The sequence below is a fragment of the Dermacentor andersoni genome, chromosome 8 (genome assembly GCF_023375885.2).
Source record: "Dermacentor andersoni chromosome 8, qqDerAnde1_hic_scaffold, whole genome shotgun sequence".
In the NCBI taxonomy this organism is placed as follows: Eukaryota; Metazoa; Arthropoda; class Arachnida; order Ixodida; family Ixodidae; genus Dermacentor; species Dermacentor andersoni.
Window position 1 is genome coordinate 90,468,493 of NC_092821.1, and position 21,385 is coordinate 90,489,877.

General features: G+C 45.6%; 1 protein-coding gene across 2 annotated transcripts in view; it reads left to right on the forward strand.

Moving 5' to 3' along the window:
- Positions 1 to 21,385, forward strand: part of LOC129385407 (uncharacterized) — a 168,761-nt gene that overhangs the window by 60,714 nt on the left and 86,662 nt on the right. Inside the window, exons 1-2 of one of the 2 annotated variants that reach the window (XM_072284036.1) lie at positions 2,244 to 2,504; positions 8,766 to 8,836. In XM_072284036.1, coding sequence (XP_072140137.1) covers positions 2,341 to 2,504; positions 8,766 to 8,836 — 235 coding nt within the window. In that variant the 5' untranslated portion in view covers positions 2,244 to 2,340. Of the gene's footprint in view, positions 1 to 2,243; positions 2,505 to 8,765; positions 8,837 to 21,385 lie in introns of those variants that run through there. The other variant, XM_055072048.2, reaches the window with a different exon arrangement.

A 21,385-nucleotide genomic window follows, 5' to 3' on the forward strand; every position in this document is an offset into this window, starting at 1 on the left:
GCAAATTACCCTCTTCAAAAATCCAACAAGCAAGTACTGCTGCATTGCGTCGTTGCTAGGGTACTTTGGAGGGCCTGCATGATGGTTTTACTGGTCTTGCATTTAACTGCTTTATCACATCTGCTCATTGCTCAGGTGGACTTTTCGCTCGACATTTATTGCTGGGAGGACTTTTGCGTATGGTACAACCACTGCGAGCCAGTTGTTGTGGTACATTGTCCCTGCACTTTGTTGCCACAACCGGAAAGGATTTATTCTGACCTACTATCGTTTCTGTAAGAGGAGTGCCAACTGGAGTGTTCTTGTGCCAATAGATGAAAAGCCGGAGCTCTGCGGTGATTGGAGGAGGCGTAATCGTAAAGTCTTCTTTGCCAGCAAGAGCACGAGCAGCGCCATCCATGGCAGTGTCAAAAAAATGTAAATGTCCTTGGTCATCAATTGTTGAGAGCTTGGATCAGCGGAGGCAAGTAATATATGTTTTGAAAGGTTGAGAACGGAGAGTCAACTGGTTTTATTCCACAGTAGAATAAGGTTTGCCGAGTGGCTGTGTTGGTGCCTAAGCCGAGCAGGCACGCCACTTTGAAGCAATAGCAGGGAGCAATGACTTCAACGTGGGGCCAAGGCAACATGATTTCCCAGAAGCGGGACAACGTAGAGTGACTTACGGTGGCTGCACACATCTCATGCAATTACTACAAAATTATTTAAAGTGCGGTTGTCGTATCATCAGTGTACATAGCCACCGTGTATACATTGTATATGTTCAACATCATTTTATATATTGTGGCAACTCGTTTGTGTGTAACTGTGTGTTCCCTTGGGCATATGTGGTTATACGTTAGTGAGGCGATGTAGAGTCGCTCCTTTCCTTGTAAACGTGCCGTGCATACAATATTCTGTTATTTGTAGGTATCTTGTGATGGAACTGTGCCGTCATTATGACTCTTAGTATTCGTACATGTTAAGTTCAAATAAACTTTTGCCAACAAGAGAATTACATTTTCTCGTGTATTCAAACCACAATCAGAAGCTACCATGTCAGCAGTGCGTGTGGAAGCCGTACTTACCGCATTTCCTGACACAGCTTACTTTTACACAGTAATTTAGATGAATAGGGCACTTGCAATAGGCAGACAGCCTCGAAGAATGGGGACGCATGCAACATTTCCACACACGTGCGTGCGCGCGTGACGTAGGTTGATTGCGGTGGTAGTGCTTCTGTAACGTCTTATAACATCAGTGGTACTTCTGTAACGTCTGCACAAGCTTATTTGTACATTGACTTGGACAGGGTGAAATGGGGGTGGACATCGTTCCATCCACTTTCATTTCCATTGTATTGTATTGTATTGTATTGGGTTTTATGGCGCATAAGCAACTGAGGCTATCATGCGCCAAACACATTGTATAATTTATTTCTAAAATTGGGTATCTCAGCGAAAGTCCTTGTCCGGACAAGGACTCCATTTACATATTGTTTGTTTCATTCAACAAACCATTTCTCCCATGCGTCCTTGGTGTCGTTGTTTGCTTCGTATGATTAATAAAACTGAGCCCCTTGGTTTTTTGTTTCTTTCCCGTGATATATATATATATATATATATATATATATATATATATATATATATATATATATATATATGTATATATATATATAAAAGTCATATCGTCAGACGTCAACAAACACTGACACCAAGGACAACATAGGGGAAATTACTTGTGCTTAATGAATGAAATAAAGAAATGATAAATTAATGGAAATGAAAGTGGATGAGAGAACAACTTGCCGCAGATGGGAACCAAACCCACAACCTTCGCGCTTCGCGTGCGATGCTCTACCACTTGAGCTACCGTGGCGCTGTTTTCCCATCCACTTTAATTTTCTTTAATTTATCATTTCTTTATTTCATTTATTAAGAACAAGTAATTTCTCCTTATGTTGTCCTTTGTGTCAGTGTTTGTTGACTTCTTATGATATGAATAACAAAAATCGGGCCCCTTGGTTAATCCCCTTTCTTCTCGTATATATATATATATATATATATATATATATATATATATATATATATATATATATATATATATATATATATATATATATATTACGATATTATCGGTAGATACCCGAGAGACGAGCCGCCGCGAGACCGACGACGAAGTGGGTCTGTGCCCTTGGCGCGAGGAAATGTCGGCTTGGCGCTCTGGCTCCAGTCCAGTGTAAATAGCTTGTACATAGCCTCTTCCGTCTGTGTCTTTCTACACGTAACATTCTCGTGGAGGTAAGCGATCCCCGTCCTCGCCACGGAACTCCGGAGTGGTCGGTACATCGAGCTTGTCACCATGCCTCCCGGTGACGAGACCACCTCTGCAACGGCTTCGGCTTGTCCGACTGCTCCCGTCGTCACAGTTGCCCAACATCGCGACCCTGGTGTTTTCTCTGGCCTGGAGGGACAGGACGTTGACGAATGGATCAAGCTATATGAACATGCCAGCGCTAATAACAGGTGGGACCCAACCATTATACTAGCCAATGTCATCTTTTATCTCGGAGGCACCTCACGCGTGTGGCACCAGACGCATGACGACGAGATAACCAGTTGGGACAATTTCAAGGAAAAGCTCAGGGAACTATTGGGCGACCCCATTGGCCGCAAGGTTACCGCGAGAAAGGCTCTTGCGTCTCGTGTTCAGACATCTACAGAGCCGTACGTTTCATATATCCTCAACGTCTTGGCTCTATGCCGAAAAGCTGACGACGCTATGTCTGAAGCTGATAAAGTGTCACATGTCCTAAAAGGCATCGCCGACGACGCTTTCGATTTGCTTGTTTTCGGCAACGTCTCGACAATCGACGCCATCATTAAAGAATGCCGTCGCCTTGAACATGCTAAGAGCTGCCGTATCACACACCACATCACGCGGCTACCCAACACTGCTGCTACGTCGACATCTGAGGGTCGACCACGTCAGGCTACCACCTGTGACGACGTCACCCGTATTGTTCGCCACGAGCTCGAGCTCGCCTGTTCACCAGCTTTCGCCGCGACACCTCCCGATCCGCCAGCAACCACGATTGCGATGATTCAGGCCGTAGTACGACAGGAAATTGAGAACATGGGTCTTAGCTCCGTGTGTACAACGTCTCAACCCAACGTTCCCCAGTTCTCTACCGGCCCTCCTCGTCCCCGGCAGTCCTTTTCTGCCATACCTCGCCGCAACCCGTCCGAATGGCGTGCCCTAATGACAGGCCGACCTGCTTCCATTGCTGTCGCATCGGCCACATCGCTCGTCACTGCCGCAACCGATGGCCACCACCTCCTCGGACATACGGCGCCACTTATACCCGCACTTTTGCACCTTCTGTTCCCTATGCCACCCGCCATGAACCCACTGTTGCTGATGCCACTGCTCCGAACCTTCGCTACAGCCGCTCGCCCTCACCTCGACGCCATCAGTCTCGTTCGCCCCAACCCTGTCGCTTCTCTTCGGCGCCTATCGCCTCCCGGGCCCAGCCGGAAAACTAGGCACTACAGCTTCTGGAGGTGCAGCTGCGTTGTCGACCCTGCCCTCAAGTCCTCCGCTCACCTTACCAACGAACCAAAACCTTCTTGACGCTGACGGCTATCCTGTCACTGCACTCATCGATACAGGCGCACATCTTTCTATTATGAGTGCTGCCTTCCGACGACGACGACCCCAGCGTCGGCACGCGTCGTCCCGTTGCGGATGGCGGTACTTTATCTATCATCGGCATGTGTACGGCACGAGTCAGTATTGCCGGCCGCCACACCCATGTCCTCTTCACCGTGATTGCCCATTGCCCCCACGACCTAATTATCGGCCTCGACTTTCTCTCCGCGCATTCTGCCCTTATTGACTGCTCTGACAGTACCCTTCGCCTTGAGTTGCCGATTCTCGCAGAAGCTTCTGACGCACCCCAGTGCCGCTTATGCCCCACCAGCTTTCTTCGCCTGCCGCCAAAATCAATAGCCTTTATTGAACTGTCTTCTTCCCCACCAGTTCCTGTTCGCGAGTACCTCGTCACTAGTCTACCCGCACTCCTCTACATTTTGACGTTACCGTGCCTCACACTATACTTACTATTACTGCGAGCCACACTCGCATACCTATCTTTAACTTTGGATTGGCAAAGCAAATTCTACCGCAAGGTAGAATTTGCTTGCCTTGCCTTGCCAACGTTGATTGTCTCGGCGACCATCATGTGGCAGCGTTATCAAACGATGGCTCTTGGGAGCTTCGCAGGCCCCTCGCCCCAGCCTCGGGCGCCGATCCCAACATAAAGAAAATGGTTGCGACGGACCTATCCTCTATGCAGGCTGAAGGCCTTTGCGAAGTATTTCGTCCTACCGCGATATTTTCGACTTCGATGATCGCCCTTTAGGCCACACGCTCGCGGTCAAGCATCGCATTCTTACTGGCGATGCTACGCCTATTCACCGACGACCGTATCGAGATTCTGCGTCGGAACGCCGAGTAATTCAAAGTGAAGTGAACAAAATGCTAGAGAAAAACATCATTGAGCCTTCTTCAAGTCTATGGGCGTCACCTGTGGTGTTGGTTAAGAAGAAGGACGGCACCTGGCGCTTCTGTGTAGACTACCGTCATCTGAACAACATTACTAAGAAGGATGTCTACCCGCTCCCACATATAGATGATGCGCTTGACTGCCTCCACGGTTCCAGCTACTTCTCTTCTATCGATCTTCGTTCTGGATACTGGCAGATTGCTGTTGACGATATGGACAGAGAAAAAACCGCGTTCATCACACGTGATGGCCGATATCAATTTAAAGTAGTGCCGTTTGGATTATGCAACGCCCCTGCCACCTTTGAGCGTATGATGGACTCCTTGCCCCAAGGTTTCAAATGGTCCACATGCCTTTGTACCTCGACGACGTCATCGTCTTCTCGCCAACGTTCAACACTCACCTTGAGCGTCTAACTATACTTGATGTATTTCGCAAGGCGAAGCTGCAACTTAACTCATCCAAATGTCGTTTTGGCCACCGTCAACTTACTTTTCTGGGCCATCTCGTTGATGCTTCCGGAGTACAGCCTGATTCCGACAAAACTAGCGCTGTTCGAGATTTTCCGGTTCTGAAGACAGCCGCAGACGTCCGAAGTTTTGTAGGACTATGCCCGTGCTTTCGTCGTTTTGTTCAAGATTTTGCGACTATTGCTAGACCCCTCACTAATCTTTCGAGGAAAGGCGTACAATTCTCGTGGGGCACTTCAGAAGCCGCTGCCTTCTCTCGTCTCGTCACTCTTCTAACATCATCACCCATTCTCGCCCACTTCGACCCTGATGCCCCTACAGAATTGCGTACAGATGCCAGCGGTCATGGTGCCGTCTTAGCCAAGCTTCAACGTGGCCAGGATCGCGTTATTGCTTATGCGAGCCGCCTCCTAGCACCATCGGAGCGCAACTATTCCATTACGGAACGAGAGATGCCTTGCTGTTGTCTGGGCGGTTGCGAAGTTCCGTCCTTACCTTTACGGTCGCCCTTTTTCCGTAGTCACTGACCACCACGCTCTCTGCTGGCTCTCATCGCTATAAGATCCTACAGGCCGGCTTGGTCGATGGGCTTTGAGGCTACAAGAATTTTCATATTCCGTGGTCTACAAGTCTGGCCGCCTGCACCAAGACGCTGAGAGCTTGTCGCGTTACCCTGTTGACGATCCTGACTCCTCCGATATTACCACTGCTGCTTGCGTATTCTCTGTATCACAGCTGCTTCATTTCGCCAACGAGCAACGTCGTGACGCCTACATCAGAGCACTCATCGACCGTTTTGAACACTCTCGGGCCGATGCCACTCTCCGCCTCTTCGTCCTCCGCGACGGTACTCTGTACCGTCGTAACCTTCATCCGGACGGCTCTGAGTTCCTACTTGTCATACCTAAACACCTCCGCTCAACCGTTCTAGAAGAGCTTCACGACGCACCAACGGCAGGACAACTCGGCGTATCTCGAGGCTATGACCGTGTACGTCGCCGTTTTTTCTGGCCGGGCCTTGCCCGTTCCGTACGACGTTACGTCGCCACTTGTGAACTTTGCCAACGACGCAAGAAGCCTTCCCAGCTCCCCGCTGGTTACCTGCAGCCGCTCGACATCCCTGCCGAGCCCTTCCATCGTGTTGGCTTAGACCTTCTCGGTCCACTTCCCGAATTTACGTCAGGAAACAAGTGGGTTGCAGTCGTTGCTGACTACGCGACCCGCTATGCCGTAACCCGCGCTCTTCCGACCAGTTGCGCAACTGACGTTGCGGACTTCCTTCTACATGATATCATTTTGATGCATGGTGCTCCGCCTCAATTGCTCGCAGACCGTGGCCGTACGTTTTTGGTGAACGTCATTGACGACAATATGCGGGCCTGCTCCATTCAGCATAAGTTTACTACCTCCTACCACCCCCAAACGAACGGCCTCACTGAGCGTTTGAACCGCACCCTTACAGACATGCTATCCAAATACGTTTCAGACGACCACCGTGACTGGAACCTGGGTCTACCCTACATTACCTTTGCATACAACTCTTCCCGTCTCGAAACTGCCGGCTTTTCCCCATTTTACCTCCTGTGTAGCCATGAACCGACGCTACAATTAGACACCGTGCTTCCGTCCGCCACAGCTTCAACTAGCGCTTATGCCCGTGATGCAATCGCCCGTGCTGACCGTGCTCGTCAACTTGCGCGCGTTCGTCTACAACTCTCCCAAGGCAAATTGAAGCGACGCTACGACCTCCGTCACCGTGATGTCCATTTTGCACCCGGCACCCTCGTGTTGCTTTGGTCACCATCGTGTAAAGTTGGCCTTTCTGAGAAACTGCTTTCCTGTTATACCGGCCCATATCGCGTGCTCCCCCAAGTGACCAATGTCACCTATGAAATTGTTCTAGCCACGCTCACTACGTCCTCCGGTGTGACAACCAGTGACATTGTCCACGTCACCCGACTCAAGCCCTACAACTCTCCACGTGCCTTGGATATTTAACAGCACCGTGACGGCGCTTTTGCCGCCGGGGGGTAGTATTACGATATTATCGGTGGATACCCGAGTGACGAGCCGCCGCGAGAACGACGACGAAGTGGGTCGGTGCCCTTGGCGCGAGAAAATGTCGGCTTGGCGCTCTGGCTCCAGTCAAGTGTAAATAGCTTGTAAATAGCCTCTGCCATCTGTGTCTTTCTACACGTACCAATATATATATATATATATATATATATATATATATATATATATATATATATATATATATATATTCTTCGTCGTAATGGTTACGCATTTCTATCGTTTTCACCGCTATATTACCACCGATTGGTTTTAATTGTCAAAGTAGCAATGGTGTGGAACCAAAGCGCCTGATTAACTGCGCCAAGTCTCGTGCCTCTCGGCGGCACGAGCTCGAAAATATATTTCATTCTTCTCGAGGAAAGTATTGGGACGTCAGGTGCACTCAAATAAAATTCATGGTTTCCAAAACTATGCCTAACGTAGGCACATAACCATTCTGGGAAATTATCAGAAAACAGCGCGCTGCAGTAGTACATGTCTAGTCGACGAAGTATGACGAATCAAAAGAGATTATACATAAAGAAATCTAACAGTTCATTGGCGTTCATAATTTCAGTTGTTTCCTAAATGCACAGCAAGCGTTGCTGCCAGAATTGGTTTGCGGTAAACCCTAAGTTTATCATGCCTTCGCTACAGCGAAGTGTTCCCTTCTTAGGCGATCATGTGTGTACTATTTGTATAGTATAGAAGAAACCACTAAAGTGCAATTTTCTGTCTTTTCCATAGAAGACTTTCTCCTTTATGTCCCGCTGATAACAAGTGCTCTGAGTACACTAACTAGCAAGAAAGCAAGTGACAGGCGTGTCTGGTTTATTACTGCATCAAGAAATGCTTTTATGAGAGAAATGTCTTAGTGATCTGTTGGGACAAACGATAAGAGGAATCACTAACATAATAAGAGAATAATAACATAAGAGAATAACAACTCCTTGTTCACTGCCTGTCAGCATTATAACACAACGGTTCGTGCTTTCTTTCCTATGTTTGCATGTTGTGATCAGGATAGCAATTAAAATTTTGCTAGAGTACACGGCTGATGTCGTATCTCAAGTCATTCGCATTGTTTGCGTAATTCGAACAAATTTGTGAAGTGCTTCTAGTCTCGTGGAGCGGCTTGTGCGGTAACTACTTGCTTAGTTTGCAAGCGTCAGACGTTCTATCTTTCTGGGCCACAGTAGTTACTGGATATTGTGGTTCAGTAATAATACATAGCGCGAATTAGCTTCAGGCACAATGTTGCGTGCCTTTGTTCAGTGTATAAATGAAACTTGTGAGAGTCGGTATTGCCTACGAATAGTTCTAGTAGACCATCGTAGCAATATACGGCCGCTGCTGTCCATATTGCATGATCTCTTCAACGTAATTCTCACAAAATAAATCTAACGGATATCCGCCAGCCACGTCCTACCAATGCTACTTGTAGAGGTTTACATTTAGTGTGGACTTACGCTAAATAAGTAGAAATACGTATGCATACAAAAAGCCATAAATTACCATTATCAGTAGTTTGGTACAGCCTCATGTGCACAAATGGCAATGTTACTGGAAACAAGATTGGTCGCGAACATTTCCTGTCTTGACAAATAATATTCTAATAACTTGGATATTGTCGAGTACTTGAGACGTATGGCTAATTTTGGCGTAAAGTAAATACTTTCTCTTTTTCATTTCAGGGGTTTCATCATATCCGTGGAAATTCCAGACAGTCCAATAGTATTGAGCATTAACGTCATGGATCTAGGTGGTAAGATTATATGGTATTGCTTTAATTGGGGACATTATTCAAACAATGCGACGACTTAGCATCGTGCTGAGTATACTGTACAACAAAAATATTTAGCCATACCAAAGGAAATGGCATTTTCCAGCAAATATTTACTAAGACAGCAAGACTGAAACTTGATGTGAGACAAGTTAAACAAGGACATATATGTAATACGTTTTTAATAGGTAATACGTAAGAAGTAAGACGGTCACGGGTGACTTATAAGATGACTGTCGCCAGGGTAATCACTGCAGAAGCACAAGTGTAGTAGACGCAGATCAGACGAAGTGTTACAGATTAGAGTGTGCGTCTTTTATGTTGTTTCTGCTTGGAGATGTTTTATAGAGCATGTACCAGTTGTCAGGTAATTAAAACACTTCAATCAATCAGGTGCTCAGGCGCACGTATTGTCTCGTGCAGCACCGCGGCTGGCGAAATATTACGCACTGCAAATTACGCGCTGTCTCATGTAACTTTGGTTGGCACCAGCATTAGCAGCGGCACATAACGCAATCTTGTACCAATAAACACAAAGCCATTATTGTGGCGACGCACGCCTTGGCCGTAAGGTGTCAAGAAACAACACGTTTGCCCTCTTCTTTCCTTCCTGCTTTTTTGTATCTTACTGCTAGCTTCGCTTGACTTGTTTCACGTAGGTGATATATAGAAAAGCTGAAGCGCTGAAAAGCGGGCGGCTTATAGCACGTGAAAAGGCAATGACGAAAGGAAGACGTGACAGACACAGGCGCTAACATGCAAGTTAGCGCCTGTGTGTAACGTCTTCCTTTCTTCCTTGCCTTTTCACGCGCTATAAGCCGCACGATGTCCTACCAACAAGCCCAAATCACTGCATTACTGAAAAGCGTGGTGTCAGTCTCTCCGAGCCGCTAGAGGGGCTACTGCGCTCTTAAGATACTGTACTGTTCCTAACCTTTGCGTGGTCGAGTGATAAAGAGGTAACACCTGCGACTAAAATCTATAGTTTCATAGTTCGAAGCCAGGCTGCGTGACAATTTTCCGCTTTGTTTTTTTTATGAACTTCTCGGAAAACACTTGCTGATTACGTCAGCCGACCTCCGAAAGACTTGAGTGCTGATAACATAAATGTTATCGATGGAAAAATGAAACGTAATCCGCATATTAAAAAATACAGATTGGCAGAAAAAGCGCAATTCCAAGAAATTACTATTTAAAATGGGCGTATTAGTTGTTCTGAACAGTCTTTACTATGAGTGTACGGGGGTAAATTGTTGACACGAGAAATAAACCTTAAGCTTTGAATTTACCGCAGTGTGTGGCTTCTCACGGCGGTACGTATTGGACGATGTAAACAGCTACTGTGCCGACGATAGACCACGCACTACTTCTCCAGAGGAACTCCTGCGTCTTTTCCGTAGTAATGACGACTTAAAACGTACGCCATTAACGTACGAGGAAAAGATGTGTCCTGGCTCGAAGAAACGGTAATCGGTGACCCGTTCGACCCATCTCGCAATTAGCGGATGGTGTGTAGCGGTGATAGGCATGATACACAAAATTTGTTCACCCGCCGTGGTTGCTCGGTGGCTATGGTGTTAGGCTGCTGAGCACGAGGTCGCGGGATCGAATCCCGGCTACGGCGACGGCCGCATTTCGGTTGGGGTGAAATGCGAAAACACCCGTGTACTTAGATTTAGATGCACGTTAAAGAACCCCAGGTGGTCGAAATTTCCGTAGTCCTCCACTACGGCGTTCCTCATAATCAGAAAGTGGTTTTGGCACGTAAAACACCATAAAAAAGGTTTGTTCACTGTTCGTTTGCACATAGTTGTAAAAAAATGTCTTAAACATAAATAAACGAACTATCCATTGCGACCTCCCAGCAAGGCACAATGGGCAACATATACAACAGAGGAGGGCCTCATAACGCCTTATCATTAGGAGAGTTAAAGTACAAAAATTGATAAGTGTGATAAAATGGTACAATGATGAAGGTATATATATATATTGAAAATGCGTTTATTAGCCTCCGGCGTTTGGGCCTGACCCTTAGACCAGTGCACGAACTCCCCGCACGAGCGGCGTCCCCCGAGCAAGAGCGTTGGAGAGATTGGTCCACTACACCATCCCTCTTCCCTACTATATTACCCCTGGGAACAGAAAGGTAGCCGTCCGGCGACCTAACAACTCCTCACTATAGGCGGATCATTGTTCGCCTTGAGACATTCGACGTTAACAATCTCTCGTCTACGATGGTGCCAGCCCGAAGATCGTTGAAATGGTTCAGACACGTATTTAACGGGGAATGCGCGCCCGACGACATGGTATGGCCCTTCATACTCGGGCAGTAGTATTGAAGCGAGCGCAGATGCAGCGGAAATAACGGAAAGCCACACACGCAATACTGGAAGGTAGGAGGGGGGGAGGCAGAGTTTATGTTGTGCTGTTCTGGCACTCTAGGTCAGGGGAGGTAAGGGACCGTGCGAGATTGCGGCACTATTCTTTCTATCTTTCTTTTTTGATTGTTTCCTCAGACACAGTCTAAGAGGGCGCCGAGGCTAAAGGCGACAGTGCACCTGACAAGCGCCCCTGCCCCCTTGCACAATATACACAGACCAACTACAACAACAAAGTTCAGTCAGACAGACGGCATTTAGGTTCAGACAGTGGGCAATATTATAAGGGGACTAGTCATTGCTGGAATATGAAGTCATCGCAGCATATAATTGGTAAAAATATTTACATACGCAACATAATGTCTGCAACATAAATACCGAGCACAGCAATTAAGTTACCAGTCAACACGTTCAACACAATTATCCATAGCCATGGCACACATCACAAAAACCAAGAAAAAGAAAAGCACAATTTCACAGCCGTGTATCAAAATTGCAGTAGCTGAGAAGAGCATGGCAAGGGAGAACAAAGTACACTTTTTGAAATAATTTGCAGTAATGTAAACACAATGTCTGTTCACAAACAACTTCCTACAGTGTATTTTAATAGATGTGCACCTTTATTAAAGTCTACCAGCATATCTTTTCTGTTTAGAGCATTGGTTATTTGAAAAGATAACGCTTGCCTTCCGTAGTCTAGTCAGCATGTCTTGCCGTGGCATAAATGGGCGCACATTCAGATGCATCCGGCGGGTATGGTAGAATTCTGTCGATGATGTGCGACGAGTGTCAACTGTACAGTAAGAAAAAGGGTGAAAAGCTGGTCATGCTCTGAGTAGCGGTGTTGTACGCATAAGTTACGACGGGCAGAATGACGTCGCAATGTGCGTGGTCGGAGGCAAAGTACATTGCAAGCATGTTGGCGAGCGTATGGTTGAGGCGTTCTGTAAGGCTATTGCTTTGATGGTGGTACGCTGTATTGTGCAGTGAACAATGGGGCACTCATTAAGAATTGCTTCATCTACTTCAGATATAAAGAGACGTCCGTGACCACTAAGCAGTTCCTCAAGTAGTTCATGACGCAGGATGAATCGATGACACAGGAAAGAGGCAGTATCACGCGCTCTAGCCACTTGGAGGGCGACAGTTTCGGTGTATTTCGTGAGGCGGCAGACCACCACACTGGCCCAGCGGTTTCCAGGCGTCTGCGGAGAAGAGGCCCATATACATCGATGCCGACGCGCCGAAGCGGCCGTGTACGGCAAGGTAAAGATTGCAGACCGGCTCGCGATGGAAGGGGCGGACATTTCCGGCGCTGACAATCGAACGAACTTGTGAACGTAGGTGCACATCTCTCGCCAGTAGTAGCGCTGTGGAAGCCGCTGATAAGTTTCAAAAAAACTCCCGAGTGCATCTATTGTAAATCGGGGTAGAAAGCTGCGCAGAAGTCAAAACGGAGACTGCGAGGGGCTACTGTTAAACACTGGTGCCTGTCGGGCTTATAATTGCGTCGGTGAAGCAGGTTATTTTAAACGGCAAAATGCTGAGCTGGACGATGCAGCGTGCGAGTGAATGGTACTGATGAACCAGGAAGCAAGTATAAAAGGTAATCCAATGGTCCTTGCACGGTAAGGTAAAGGGGCATAGTGAGCAGCACGTATTGTCGTCATGCAAGGGATGGCGCGAGAGGCCGTCGGTTACAGCAAGCAGGCGTCCGCTGCGGTACAGCATGCGGAGAGCGTAGTTCTGCAGGCAAAGTACCCATCGGGCAAGATGGCCTGAGGTATCTTTCAAGTATGACAGCCAACATAGTGCATAATGCTCCGGGAATACATCAAATGGAGGGCCGTGCAAATAAGGCCTGAACAAGGTGAGCACCCAGATGATGCTGAGGAATTCCTCTTTTGTCACACTCTAATCGGCCTCAGCTCCCGTAAGCGTCGTCGTCGTCGTCGTCATCATCATCATCAGCCTGGTTACGCCCACTGGAGAGCAAAGGCCTCTCCCATACTTCTCGAACAACCCCGGTCATGTACTAATTGTGGCATGTCGTCCCTGCAAACTTCTCCATCTCATCCACCCACCTAACTTTCTGCCGCCCCCTGCTACGTTTCCCTTCCCTTGGAATCCAGTCCGTAACCCTTAATGACCAACAGTTATCTTTCATCCTCATTACATGTCCTGCCCATGCCCATTTCTTTTTCTTGATTTCAACGAAGATGACATTACCTCGCGTTTGTTCCCTCACCCAATCTGCTCTTTTCTTATCCCTTAACGTTACACCCATCATTCTTCTTTCGATAGCTCGTTGCGTCGTCCTCAATTTAAGTAGAACCCTTTTCGTAAGCCTCCAGGTTTCTGCCCCGTAAGTGAGTACTGGTAAGACACAGCTGTTATACGCTTTTCTCTTGAGGAATAATGGCAACCTGCTGTTCATGATCTGGGAATGCCTGCCAAACGCACCCCAGCCCATTCTTATTCTTCTGATTATTTCCGTCTCATGATCCGGATTCGTGGTCACTACCTGCCCTAAGTAGATTTATTCCCCTACCACTTCCAGTGCCTCACTACCTATTGTAAATTGCTGTTCTTTTCCGAGACTGCTAAAGATTACTTTAGTTTTCTGCAGATTAATTTTTAGACCCACTCTTCTCAGTTGCCTATAAGTAACTTATAAGTAGCTTCGTCAGAGGCGATGTGATGGCGCGAAATCACGAGTGAAGCGTTTGAAGTAGGAATACAAACCTGTAAAACTGTGCAACTCTTTGACGGACATTGGCTCAGGAAATTCGGTGACAGCCGGAAGTTTGGCTGCATCAGTAAGAATTCGATCCTTGGACACGGCACAGCCTAGAATTCTCAGCTGCCGAGGATCAAATTGGCACCACTAGAGGTTTAGTTGTAGCTTTAGTTTAGTTGTAGTTAAGTTGCAATTGTTAAACATGGTAAAACAGACAGGAGCCGTTCAAGGTGTGAGGTAGGAGAAGCACGTGTGCCACTTCAAGCCGCGCAGAACTGTGTGCATCTTGCGCTGAAGCGTTGCAGGCACATTAGAAAGTGAAAAAACGTTATGGTATATTCGCCTAAACCGTCGGGTGTGTCAAAAGCTGTATTCAGCCGATCGGCGTCTGCCACGGGTACTTGGCAATACGATTAGCACAAATCTAGATATGAAAAGAATTGTGCGTATTGTAAACCGTCAATCGCGTCGTCTATGCAGGGGAAAGGGTAGTTGTTCTTTCGCGTGATCTTCTTGAGGCGGCAGTAGTCCGCAGAAAACCATAAAGAACATTTCTCTTCGTAACAATGACGACAGGGGATGCTTTTGGACTATTGGAAGTTTCTTCACTTCGCGGCGAAGCATGTCGTCCACTTGTTCGCTGATTATACTACCCTTTGCAGGAGATACATGATACGGACATTGCGCGCAATCGCGGTTGCGGGCTAGTTTAGTGGCGATGTGAAAAAAGCTGGCGTGCGGCACATGGAAGATTGTCCTACATCGAAATAAAAATTAAAAAGGGGGCTGGCGAATGAAAGCACCCACTATGGTGTAAAAGTTATAGACAGGGATAAGGTGCGTCAGAAAGCCTGGCAAACGTTTCGATAGGATGATGTATCTGCGTCAAAGGCGGCCTCGTCATCCTTGGCATGTTTGCTTCAAAAGGTTTGTAGGGTGACGTCACGTGCGGTTGTTGTCGGTGGTGGCTGGTGGTAAAGGGAGAGACTGCAAGGAAAATACCGTTTTTGGCCACTTGGCCTCTCCTGGATGCTCCGCCACTTCTAGACGCCATTGTTTTTACCCTCTGCCAACGTGGTACTGCGTCAGCTGAGCAGGGAGTACAAAAGTGCGCGCATTCCGACGCCCCCTGGACCACGGCGCCGCCACTGCGATCCTGCGCTCACCGCTGATGTTTATACAGGTTAGCTAATATGACGCTTATTCTTATCGTGACAATGATATCTATCTTTTTGCGGTGTTGTGGCCACCTCATGTTTTAAAAGCGTTCGCACTTGTGTATCGTATCTGATGTGCCTGCTTGCTCTGGGAGGTGATGTCGAGCTTAACCAGGGAACCATTACCAAGTCTCAAGAGGAAAAGCTAGACCTTGTGGCTGGCTCTATCTTGCGTGTTCAATCTAGTAATTGAGTACTTCAAGAATCTGTTAACAAGGTGCTTCAAATTCACGTAGAAATAAGGATTGATTTACAAAAACTGACAAAGCGTGTCCATGATCTAGAGCAGAAATTTGCAGCAGCCCCATGTTCTCAGTCCATCGCGAGCAGTGACAACGGTTTCGTAGGTGTATAAGAAAAAAATGGACTAACCTGGAAAATGGGTTTTGGCGGTCTAACGTTCTCTTTTATGGCTTAACAGATTCGGCGAGGTCTGAAACTCGGGAAGAGTCGGAACGACTCCAAGATAATTTATGTGCCGAAAAACTTTGACTTACCGTGACATCGATCTCGAGAGCACATCGTGTAGGCCACTTTCCGTTTGAGAAGAAGCGTCCTATTGTAGGCAACTTTTTCAATGAGAAGGAAGTTGAACTGGTTCTGAGCCATGGCTATAAGTTGAAAAACACTAACTTGAGCTGTTTGCGAAAAGCGACGGAACATTCTCCAGTTCTCGAGAACTATGAAGAAAGACGAAAATCGAGCACGTTTTCTTTTTAATAAACTGCGTTTGAACAATGGCGTTTACGAGTGGAACACCAACGAAGGCCAGGCTATTCTTGTTTCCCGGCGCCGGGATGAATATTTCCTCCTTTGTTTCCTTAAGCTCAGGTTCGACTACCAGCTCACCCGTAAAATTGCATTGTAGCACTGATAATACATTTTCCTTTTTATACGCGAACGCTAGAAGTGTTGTCGCTAATTGTATTGTACTCTCATTGCTCATCTATTCATTCCGGGGTTCTTTCGTGTTACTTACCGAGACCTGGTTTAACGACACCATTCACGATAACAGCATCTTTACGAGTGAATCGACTTTTAAGTTATGTAGATGTAATAGACAACAGCGTAGAGGGGGCGGTGTGCTCATCGCGATAAAGGAAGAATTCATTACCGCACCCATCATTATCCATTATTTTCTTGAATGTACTTGGATTTCCTTGAGGGGTGCTGCATTTGGCGTGATAATTGGCGTTTTTTACCATGCACCCGACATCTCTGGTGCGTTTTCCCATGAGTATCATCGGGTGCTGAACGAGTTGTGTGCGCTTTTTCCGAGATCAGTAATCATTATATTTCGCGATTTTAATTTTGCAAATATTTATTGGTCGATGCTCTCCGTATAGGCCACGGATGCGGCCGCACATGCCTTTCTCAGCACGTGTCTTGACTTTTCGTTAACCCAACTTATTACTCAACCAACACGATCCACTGAAACTTTTGCGAATATACTAGACTGATTTCTAACTTACAATCCTCATATATTTTCCGACATAACTCATGAAGAAGGCATCGCTCGCCATGATGCTGCAACTGGATCCATTACATTTTCCGTGAGCAAAAGAGCAATTACGAAAAAGAAAATAAGATGTCGCAGTAAAGCCCATTTCGACGCAATTAACAATGAATTAACATTTTCAGATAAATGTCTGCATCATTTTTATTCATGCTCCTTTGAACAACTGGGTGCTCTTTGAAGCCACCCTCAGTACACAAATTGACACCTTCATTCCTATGTTATCAATTTCCTATAAAAGCAATCCTCCTTGGTTTGCCAACAAGCTTCGGCGGCATAACAACAAAAAGAAGAGACTGTACAGGCAGTCAAAACTGACTGGTCTCGCGAATGCCCATGATAAACACAAATCGTTTGAAGAGGCTTATAAGGCATTGCTAAAATGTACTCGCGATGACTTTTTTTCTCACGATTTACCATCCATGCTAAAAAATAATACTCTGCAATACTCTGTTTTCGCAAGGGCTACTCTTGACACACTCAACTTCCCGCATTTATTGAGGACATACACGCACTGATGGACGCTGGGTTTCAGCTTGACGCAATATTCTCAGATTTTTCTAAGGCATTTTATCGTGCTTCACATCATAGGTTTTTACTTAAACTCTCAAAGCTTAACATTAACCCTACTCTAATTGCATGGATCACCGATTTTCCCTCATCTAGAATTCAGTTTACATCAGTTTACAATTTCAACTCAAGTTATGCTGATGTTACGTCTGGAGTTCCCCAAAGCAGCCTACTTTGACCTTTATTCTTTCTTATCTATATTAATCATTTACCCAGTTGCGTGTCATCGAAAATCATACTATTTGCAGATGATTGTGTACTTTATCGATGTCTAACCAGTAACACTGATAGCCACTTGCTACAAACTGACCTGGAGGCAATAAGTGCATGGTATTCTAATTGGTTAATGCCAATAAATATTTCCAAAACTAAACTCATGTCTTTCACAAATAGACCAGGAATTCCAACCACCTACTTCCTCGATAACAACGCTGCGGAACTCTCCACAACTTACAAGTACCTTGGCATCAATCTTAAGCCAAACTTATCATGGAATAATCATAATAATCTTACCCTTGCCTCTTCAAACCCTACTCTAGGATTTATTAAACTTAACTTAAAAGAAGCCCCAATGCATGTTATAAAAACTAGCGTACATAACATTATTACATCCTAAACTAGCATACGCGTCTACCTTTTGGGATCCCGAACAAAATTATATCATCAACAACATCGAAGCCATGAAAAACCATGCTGCGCGATTTATTTTTTCAGATTATTCACCTTAAGCTAGCGTAACCTCGTTAAAGAATAAAGCTGAGTTGGACAACTTAGCAGTTCGCAGTAAAATTTCTCGCCTATCACTTTTCCATAAGCTTTATCACCGTCCATCACTTCATGAAGACTTCTTTCAGGCACCACCAGTTATCTTTCCACGTCGTGACTATACATACAAAATCAAACGCATCAACTGCCAATCATCCCATTATGCATAGTCGTTCTTACAGGGCAAAAAAACTGAATGGAAGGCCTTTCCAGCCGACATTGCCACGGAACCAGACTAGACTAAGTTTCAAAATTTATTTCGCTCCTGACTTGCCAACTAATATTATTATTATTATTATTATTATTATTATTTCGGGACTTTTACAGTGTTTTAGATGCTTGTTGCTGTTCGCTTTTCATTGCAGTTGCCTTAGGTTCTCCTAATACGTACTAATGTTTTGTCTGTAATAATCGTTACTTAATTATCTTGTATAATACCTATGTTTCACTCTAATATTACTTTTGTTATATTCTCTTGTATTTAGTATTATTTATAACCTATGACGAGTGCCTGTGATCGCCCCCCCCCCCCCACGTAATAATACCCTCGTAATGTGGGCCTTGGCGGTATTCTTGAATAAATGAATAAATAAATATCTGCCTCAAAGGCGGCCTCGTCATTCTCGGCATGTTAGCTTTATATGGTTAATAGAGTGACGTCACGTGCGGTTGTTGTCGGTGGCAGCTGGTGTTAGAGGTAGAGACTGCAAAGAAAATGAATGCTGTCGCTTGACGTCTGTAAGCGCGTTTTCTAAGACGAGGGGACAACAATGGGAGAGTTGGAAGGCGGGGAAAAAAGAAAATAAAGAAAAGGAGAAAGAAGAAAAGGAAGGAAAAAAGGACATCAAGAGGAGAAAAAGAAAAGGAAAGCAACGGCATAAGAGGGAGTTGGGGAAGCCAGAGGTTAGGGAGCATTCAGGGGTGCCGTTGGCGGCGTGCGGCATGGCTTTACAAGAGCCAGTCAGGCGGTCAGTACATGAGTAAAAAAAGACCACAAAAACATCATTTGAAATAATGAATTTAGTAGCGTAGCAGCAATGCGTCTGGTAATCTTGAAGATGTTAAGATGGCGACAAGGAGTCTGGGGTGCAATGCATGGGGTAACTGGAAGGCAGCGGCATGGTCTTTCAAAGGACGTGAGTCCCAGTCGCTCAACTTGGGTGTCGTTAGGGTGGTGTACAGAAATGGCGATGCCCTGTGTGACTGAGGCGCCGAAAAAGGTATCCTGGCATGTGGAACATTGCAATGTGTTGGTGAGGGTGTTCAAAATATGTATAAAATAAAAAAGACATAAAAGGGGTAATCGAAACACTAATGAGAGTGTAACATGAGTAAAAGTGGGCAGGGGCAGGCGTACATTGGAGATGGGGTGGTACAGTTGATACAAACGTAAAAAACATAAAAGAGTATATTAAATTGAGGAGTCTATAGGGAGAAAATTGAAAATAGTAGAATAGCTGAGGTTACGGAATCAAGGCTAGCTGGTAGCACAATCTGTTTTGTGCCTTGGTTGATGATATGACAATTTCAGATTTAAGTTACTGATTTTAAAGAATCCAAGTTACCACGTGCCAAATTAATTCCCGTTGGGTGTAGGCATTAAAACTGGTGTATGAGGTGTGACTCCCTGTATTGCCTCTTGCGAGGTGAACAGAAATTTGTTTGTAGTAGATAGAGCCTTGCTGTCATGAATATATGACCATGTTCATTGAAGTGGCTGGTTACTGCTTTAGGCAAATTGTGTTTTGTATCTGCGCGGTCACTATTGAGTCTTGTATGAATTTGTTGTCTACTCTCACCTTTCTATTGTTTGCTAAACGCGGCACATTCTAGACAGTAGACTACGTTGCTTGATGTGCAGGTGAAACCCGAAGTTACCTTGTGTGAGTAATTCGACGCTGTACTTTTTACTTTGGCAGTATGTTGAATATGTTTGCATGTAGAGCGCCTGCGGCCGCCACAGGGACGGGTTCCCAACTTCGTTTTTGCCCTTAATTTGGCATGCACGACAATATGCTTAAAATTAGTGTTGCATCTGTAGGGTACTCAGGGCTGGTCGGGAAAAATCCTGCTAAGTTTCTGGTCGCTGGTGAGAATTGCGTAGTATTTACAGAAGACGTTCATGTTTGGGTGTGCGTTTGAGAATTTAGCATTAGGAAAAGGCTTTGTTCATGTCATCCTAGGGCGGGGCTTGGGGACCTAGTCTCGATCAAGTTTGGTTGCATCGGTGTAGGCTTTTTGAAGGGCACTGTTTGGGTGGTTCCTGTTTGATTTGGTTTCTTTAAGGTGATGTAATCTATCTATGTAGTCTTGAGTTTCAACCAAAATGCGACGTAGTCGTGTGGTTTGGCGTTCAAAGATACTTTGTTTTCATTGTCTGGGATGGTGGCTCGTGTATCCTAGGTACTGATGTTTGTCGAAAGGTTTCCTATACAGCGTTGTCTTTAGTGTCCCATTGTCAATGTATATTGTTATGTCCAGAAAGTTTATGGTCTCAATAAAGATTTTGATGTTAATTTTATTTTGGGGTACAAATAATTTAGGAATGCTACATAATTATCTAGACTGCCTTCACCATGTCCCCATATTATGAATACGTCGTCTGTGTATCGTAGGTATGTGTAGGGATGTCACTGCAGCACGATATGACATCTCTTTCTAGAATTCCCATCAATGTGTTCGCATAGGTTGGCGCAAAGGGCGTACCCATGTATTTGTAGGTGGTCGCTCTCCTCAAATTCTGAGTAGTGATGCGTTGGAACTAATTCAAGGAGAGACAAGTAGACTTCAAAAGAGTGTTGTGCATTCTCTTTAGACAGAGTTTGTTTCATCGAAGATAAACAATCGGGGATTAGAATGTCGGTGTACAGGGCCATGACGTCTAGTTTTGCGAAAATTAGGTTTTGGGGTAGTGTGCCTTTAGTATTCATGTACTCCATGATTCTCCGCAGGTGAGGCGTATCTTGTACAAATTACGGAAGTTCTTTTCGCAAGTCACTATGGAAGTGGTTAAGGAATGTGGAGATGGTCTCTGTCGGAGTTCTGTTGTTTGATACTAATAGGTGACCTGGGATATAAGCGGTGCGTATTTCAATGGATGGAATTTTATGAATTTTCGGAAGGAGGTAGAAGCACGCCGCATTTTTGTTGCTTGGTTTGGGAAATTTGTATTCTAACGGTGTTATCAATTCATCAGCCAAAATTGATTTCAGCCTGTTGGTAATATTCAGTGTGTAGGAGAATGTCGAATTGTTATCTTGCTTAAGGTAATGACCTGGGTTCTTTAGTTGTCTGTAAGCCTCGTGCCTATACCTTTCTACTGTCCAAATACCAATACTTCCATGC